The sequence below is a fragment of the Micropterus salmoides genome, unplaced genomic scaffold (genome assembly GCF_014851395.1).
Source record: "Micropterus salmoides isolate LMB-PRFRI ecotype aquatic unplaced genomic scaffold, ASM1485139v1 Ms_hic_scaffold_3, whole genome shotgun sequence".
NCBI classification, from domain to species: domain Eukaryota; kingdom Metazoa; phylum Chordata; class Actinopteri; order Centrarchiformes; family Centrarchidae; genus Micropterus; species Micropterus salmoides.
The window spans coordinates 11,488,052-11,494,984 of record NW_024042261.1 but is presented as its reverse complement, the minus strand read 5'-3'; the positions used below and the strand labels follow the sequence as shown (position 1 = coordinate 11,494,984).

General features: G+C 41.5%; 1 protein-coding gene across 4 annotated transcripts; it reads left to right on the top strand.

Moving 5' to 3' along the window:
* Positions 1-4,185: 4,185 nt before the first annotated feature.
* On the top strand, positions 4,186-6,529 carry LOC119882759 (TRPM8 channel-associated factor homolog). Of its 4 annotated transcripts, none has more exons than XM_038693002.1 (3): positions 4,186-4,305; positions 5,258-5,336; positions 5,565-6,529. In XM_038693002.1, the coding sequence occupies exon 3, from the start codon at positions 5,672-5,674 to the stop codon at positions 6,314-6,316; it is 645 nt and encodes a 214-aa protein (XP_038548930.1). In that variant the 5' UTR covers positions 4,186-4,305; positions 5,258-5,336; positions 5,565-5,671; the 3' UTR covers positions 6,317-6,529. The 4 variants fall into 4 exon arrangements, with proteins under 4 accessions (XP_038548930.1, XP_038548933.1, XP_038548929.1 ...); XM_038693005.1 differs by having other exon boundaries at positions 5,545-6,529; XM_038693001.1 differs by having other exon boundaries at positions 4,187-4,305; positions 5,661-6,529.
* Positions 6,530-6,933: the final 404 nt, after the last annotated feature.

The following is a 6,933-nucleotide window of genomic DNA, read 5'->3' as shown; positions in this document are numbered from 1 at the left end:
CCTGTAATGCCAAGGATTTGGGGATTTTTTGTTGCAGTTTCACATTATAACTTTGTAATGATGTTAGCTTTGTACTGTAGGAGGGTATTAATACTGTCACAGTTATGACAAATAAATAAACCTATATTTTATACATGTACATGGTACTACAGAGACTACATTAATATGAATATACATCTGGGACTTCTGATCTTGCTGCTTAGCAAGGATTATTTCCTAGGACTGACCTTATGATTCTTTCTCTACCATAAAAATGAAAAGGTTTGTGTAACATTATTGCATACATTTTATTAGATTTTACAAACTCTTCAAGAAAGGTCTTCTCAAGAAATGAATACACAAATGTGACATTTCACAGTCAGTGTATTACCGTTATAGTCTCAGCATCCAATAACATTGACTATTGAATTTTGCAGACTGGATGAACAGGTTTCATATACAGTCACAGTCAGGGTGTGTCTCTGTTTCAACACACGTAATCAAGCCCCAAGAAATGAAAACAAACACAGTGTTGACAGATAATGATGCAGGATCTTTCCCTTAATCTCTCATAAGGCTCATTCTGTGGGTCGAGATGTCTAGTGGGCCATGAGCCAGAACCCCATTCTGGAGATCAAACTCCTGGAGTAGGAACTCAAAGTCTGATTCTGAATTTCTAAGGGGTGAAGAAGGAAAGAAATGTGCCAAGATATGAAATATACAGTTTTTTATAGAATTATTCTGATTCTGTATTTAAAAAGACAAAACAGAAGGAAGATAGAGACATGGAGATCAGAGGAACAGAAGAGGAATTTACACTTTGTTAGGGGCATTACCCATTGTTTTTAGACACCCTGATGTTGTTCTAGGGATGGCAATGTCAGAGTATCTGTTGGTCATCCACAGCATTCAGACTTCAGTATTGGATGGATTGGATTGAAACTTTGTACAGACATTTATGGTAACCAGAGGAAGAATCCTACTGACTTTCTGGTGACCATTTGACTTTTACTGTAACACCAAAATGAGGTTGACATTTGTGTTTCTTAGTGAAATTTCTCAACAACTTTTTGCCCAAGGCCATCTTTGTTGCCAGCCTCCAGACGGGTTCTGCCTTCGCCACCGGCTTCTGAAAGGGTACCGCCTACATCACCAACCTCCAAGTCGTCCGTCAAGTGGCCTTCCAGACCTGCTTTCCCTGCTACCTCAGACCAGGCTGTTCGCTTGAGGTCTTCTGCACCACCCTCTTGCTTCTTGCTCCTGAAGCCCTCCTCCCGACCCTATTGACCCTCCCTGCTTGGTGTTTCTGACCAGCCTTTTGTGACGTCTGGGATCCGCCCCTTGAGTGGGGGTTCTGTCACAGTTAGCTCCTCAATCCCTCTCTTCAGCCACACTCTCTCATTCCCGGCCCTCTGCAATACTTCCTGTACCTGCCTGCCTACCAACATAGCTTATATAGTAAGGTTATTCATTTATGGACAATAAATCATTGAACTGCACCTGTCTGTGACCGTGACAGCAACGCCAACATGAGGTTGATGTTGCTATTGGATGGATAGGTATTACATGTGGTACACATATTCATGGTGCCTAAAGGTTGAATAATAAATACTTTGATGTAGCTCTGACTTTTCATCTACCACCAATAGGTCAAAGTTTTTACTTATCCACAAAATATGTCAATGTCTACCTTCTGGATTGGCACAGAATATGGTACAGAAACTCATGGTTCCCAGACTATGACTCCTAATGAAGTGGGTGATCCCTTGACACACCCTCTAGCTCCACCATGAGGTTCAAGGGTAAGGTGACCAGATTTCTGAAATGACAAACGGGGACATTTGTGGTTTGGTGGTCATGTCATTAAAAAATTTTATGTTATTATATATGAAATAATTAGAGGCTGTAATCACTTTCTGGCAAGTAGAATAATGCATTTTATGTGTTGTTTTGGCCATTTAAAGGCAATTTAAGAGGTAAAAAGTACTAGGTGAGTTATAATCTGTCAAATATAACTTCTAAATTAAATCAAGTCGTTTTGAGGCAAAATCTACTTTTCAGTCAATATGTGGAAGCTGCAATCACTTCAAGTGGTTTACATAGGTTGTGTTGGCAATTTAAAGGTATTTCAACAGGTAAAAATGAATGGATCGGTTGGTACACAGCAAGCTAAATAATGTAGGTCATGTCTTTATTTTATATATAACTAATATGGTGATCTGGTGGCTCATCCTTCCCGGTCCCTAGTTTGTCCTATTTTTTTTCCCCTTCCCTGTGTGTCTGTCTACTTTCTGTCTGTTGTTTGTTGTTTGTATGTCTGCAGGTGTTCCTGAAGTTCCTGGAGCTTCCCACACACCTGAAGTCAATCTACTAATCACCACTGCTGATTTATACCCGGCTCATTCCTCCAGTATTCGCCAGGTCGTCAGTTAACCTATGTGGTCAACCACTCATCAGGCCAAACACTCTGCTAGTGTTTCTCTACTCGTGTTGCCATCATCTAATGTGTGTTTTTTTTGTCTCAGGGGATCGCTGCTTGGGGAAGCTCTGCTTGTCCGCCTGTTTTGGAGTCTCTTTTGGGTCTCGCTGCCTGCCTGCCACTCTCGACCACCACGCACCAGAGACCTCAACCTTCATTCTGTCAATAAATCCTCTTGTTTTTTGCCCTAACCCTGTATCTGCTCCTGGATCCTTTTTTTGCTTTGCATAACAACTCAGCTGTAAGACATGTTAATTACAGGGTCCATTCCGTTTTCCAAATGTAAACAATGATATTAGACATAGGCCTACCAAACACATATTCCATCGGCAACAACAGGCCTATATATTGCCTTCCGTATAGGCTAATCACATAAATGTCATGCATGGTTACGCTGTAAACTATAAACACTTATTGGCCACAATTGTGATTATTCTGTTAAAAGAAATGTTAAAGTATCACTTTGCTATTACCACGGACATAAAATAATGTTTGTTTGCACGTTATGTCTGTTTGATTCAGATAAAAGCAGCTGTAGATGTAAAGAGACTGGGCGATACAGAGCACATTCTTTTCGGCACGCACTGTATGCTCTGCTGTCTAGTCTTTCTGGCCACGTAAAATCTGATTTCAGGTCTGTTAACGCCTTATACAGTCTATTATTAACAAGACATTTCAGGGGACAGCTCCAGACGGGGACAGGCCACCAAAATCAGGGACATCTGGTCACCCTATTCAAGGGGTAAGATGTAGTTTTAAGCAGCTGCTAGAGGTGTGGTTTTTAAGTGCAACCAGGTGTGTGCTTGTATGTGTGCTTGAACTCATGGTGGTTTCAGAAGCATTGACTGGAATTGCAGCAAGTAGCTCGGCCATCCGCGGCGCAGCCATAACGCACCGCAGGCGGATTCAGTGGACTTTAGTTAAGCTGCCAAAAATGTGATTTGTTTGCAGAAAAAAAAGATTCATTCAGTTCCACGTTTCTCGTGCTTGGACTCTAATAAAGTCATAATAGAGAGACTTTAACGCAGTTTAGTGACCAGTTTAGTCGGACTCCTTGTTTACAGTCCCCTCCAAAAGTATTGGAACAGTAAGGCAAATTCCTTTGTTTTTGTTGTTCATTGAAGACATTTATGGGTTTAAGATCAAAAGATGAGAATGAGACAAGAGTTCAGAATTTCAGCTTTCATTTCCTGGTATTCACATCTAGATGTGTTAAACAACTTCATCATCGTCAAATCAATATAATGGTTACACCATAAGGGGGCGTGTCGGTCAGTAAAAGACTTCCGCAAAGGATGCACTCGCGTATCTTCGCTCATAGCTCCTTAGAGATCGCTCCTCGATCCTCGGAGCACAAATAAGTGCTTTCGGAGGGTCTGCAAGATGGTGGACCAGAACAACTTCTGGTTCAAGCGAGGAACGAGGAAAAGACAAATAAGAGACTTGAGATGCACCTACAGTCTCTGTTCCTCCTCTTCAAACTTTCCTGTTTCCCCAGTCCTTTCATTGCCCTTTTCCATCTGTCTGGCAGATGCCCTCAGACTTTCCCTCTTTTCCATATCACCTAACTGCCCCACTCATTTACATAACTGTTCCCACTTATCTCATCAGCCCTGCTGTATCTGACCAGTCCTTTTTTGCTGTCTTCTTAGTAGTCACCCTATGTTATGTTGCTGTATGCTTCACTTATTGTTTCCCTGATTTGGTCTGCCTTACCATTTTGTTTTTGATTGTTATTATTATTGCCTGACCATTGGATTTTCTATTTTTTGCTGGGTCCTTGTCGGATTTGTTTACCTGTGTGGACTGCCTTCTGTGGTTTTGACCCTTGCCTCCCTCACCATCCAGTAAGCCTGTGTTCCTCTATTTGTGTTACTTAGTGCCACAGGCGTCTGCATTTGGGTCCTACCCTTGTATTCCTGTTACTATGCTTGCTCGAGCTGTGACAAACACTATACGTAGAAAGTCTTGTTTTACAAAGTCAACATGTCTTTTTCAGCATAATTCTGTTTTCACCACAATATGTATTTGTCTTCCCTTTCAATGGAAAAGAGACTAATAAACATTTACTTCACTACCTGGTGCTGCCTTTTATTCACCCGTTTCTTCTTGAATGCTAAGATTAGTAACAGATTACTGTTAGTTTCCAAGGTAAATTCTGTTTCTGATGCCAGTGGCATTAATGTGTGAATAGGGTGAATGTGATGTATTATAAAACCGCTTTGTGCGGTTGGAAAGATTAGAAACAAGCTAACAAATACAGACCATTTTCCAAAATGTCCCTGAAATTGTAATGATTAGCTAAGGGTCAAAATCCATCTGTTAGAGATTAAATATATAGTTAATAATACTACTTACTGTGCTGCACTTAATCTCCTGCATTCAAGTAACTGAACTTTTAAAATTATCAGCTGGTTATCAACTGCACATGTTGCCATCAGTTAAAATTATATATATTATGTCACTTAATGATCTTTTTAGTTAAAGGTTATGAATTTGTCAGTACACAGCAATATGATTGAGTGTTCTCAGAAGGGGTGGGCCAAATTCTTGTCCAGCTGTGCACTAACTTAGCCTAATGAACAGGAGACCATACCTGTAGGACAGTTTCAACCAACTGTTTCAGTGCCTGAGGAATAAGGACAAACACAGGACAGCACAGTTTTGTCTGTGCTGTCCAGTGATCTTTCCCTTCACTCACATTGGCTTGTTCTGAAGCCCCTCCTCATATTGTCTTTACCTTTTTCACTCAAATACTTCCTCCTGCTCTCATTTATATCCACTCTTCTCTCCTGTCAGGTAGTTTTCTTGGTGGATTGCCTGTTTTGGAAACCGTTGGGCCACAGTGTGATAATACAATCAGAAAGACAACGTTCAGGTAACCATGTAACTTTTTTTTGTTTTAGTGTGTGATGAAAATCAGCAGACTTTCAGTAATGCATATTATGTTACCAGTTTTACTTTTTGTCTCTGAAGCTGATGATGTAGATTGATTTTTTTGTTGTTCTCACTTTATTGTTGTAGATTTGTAACATAAACAGAAAGTCATCAGTAGTACTTTTTTTTTTTGTTTTAATGTCTGTCAGCTCTCTTTCTATTCCCACAGGACAGCCAGACTGACACAGCATATATCCATCCAAGAACAATTGTTAAACCTCATGTGCTAACAAAACCACTTTCCTCTTCATCTGATCTTCATCAGTCCTTCTCACCATGTCCACCAAGCCTACACAAACCCGACATGAGAAAGCCTACATGACCCTGTTGAGAGGCTTGAGAGAGCTGGACTTCCGGGGTCCTTGTGTTCCCAGTGACCTGGTGCTGATAGGAGACCATGCCTTCCCTTTAGCAATGAACAGCCAAGGCCAGGTCCTGATGGCTGCCTCTCTGTACGGCAGTGGAAGGATCGTGGTCCTGGGTCATGAGGGCTACCTGACCGCCTTTCCTGCTCTGGTAGAGAACGCTGTGACCTGGCTGAGAGGAGATGGATCTGAAAACTTGTCTGTGGGGGTCCACAAAAACGTCAAGTCAGTCTCTGATAATCTCAGCAAATCCAGCTTCCAAGCAGAAGTTGTGGGGGCCTTTAGTGGCAACGTGGGGGTGTATGTGACTGATGCCTACAGCGTGGGTGCAGACGTAAAGGACCTGGTGGCCTTTCTGAAAGCTGGAGGAGGAGTGCTGATAGCAGGGCAGGCATGGAACTGGGCTAAAGATCACCCCAAGGAGAACACGCTGCTTCAGTTTGAAGGGAACAAGGTTTCTGGTGTGGCAGGGATCTACTTCTCTGAGCGCTATGGAAAAGTAGAGTGCCTTCCTGTCTACCCTCAGATCCCATCTTCCTGGATGGCTATAGTGTGAGTGTATACTTTTTCTTGGCATATTTGGTTCTAAGTTGTGTAATGGTTGCGAATCAGTCAATGTTGAAACTTCTGCACACGTTTGGTTCAAGTTTATAATCAAGTTCAATTAAGAACTGTAAGGAAAGATGAGTCTGAAAGCATTCTAGCGGCTCTGGTAGGTTGTATGTATCCAGACCAGTGCCTTGACCTTAATGTTAACATCAGCATGATAAAATACCTATCATGCTGATGTGAAACTAATGATCAACATCTCAGTTAAAGATTTTATTTCGCTAAGATGTTTGCTAATTAACAAAGTATAGCTGAGCCTGATGGGAATTAAATTACATTTGCAGGTATTTGTCATAAACCAAAACAATGGACAAACTAGAATCTTGACCCGATGATGGTGGACCCATCTTCTTGTAGCCTACTGTGCTACCTGGTACTTCACCATGCTCTCTCTCACCAATAGGAATAAGTTTCTTAAAATCACTAACACTTCCTCCAAAGTAATAGGTCTTCCCACTCCCAACCTGCCAGCCCTCATTAATAAGTTTCTTAAAATCACTAACACTTCCTCCAAAGTAATAGGTCTTCCCATTCCCAACCTGCCAGCCCTCATTAATACTGCCA

Bases quoted from the DNA above. Each gene is read 5' to 3' on its own strand.
- LOC119882759 (XM_038693002.1), top strand. From the start codon at position 5,672: ATGTCCACCAAGCCTACACAAACCCGACATGAGAAAGCCTACATGACC.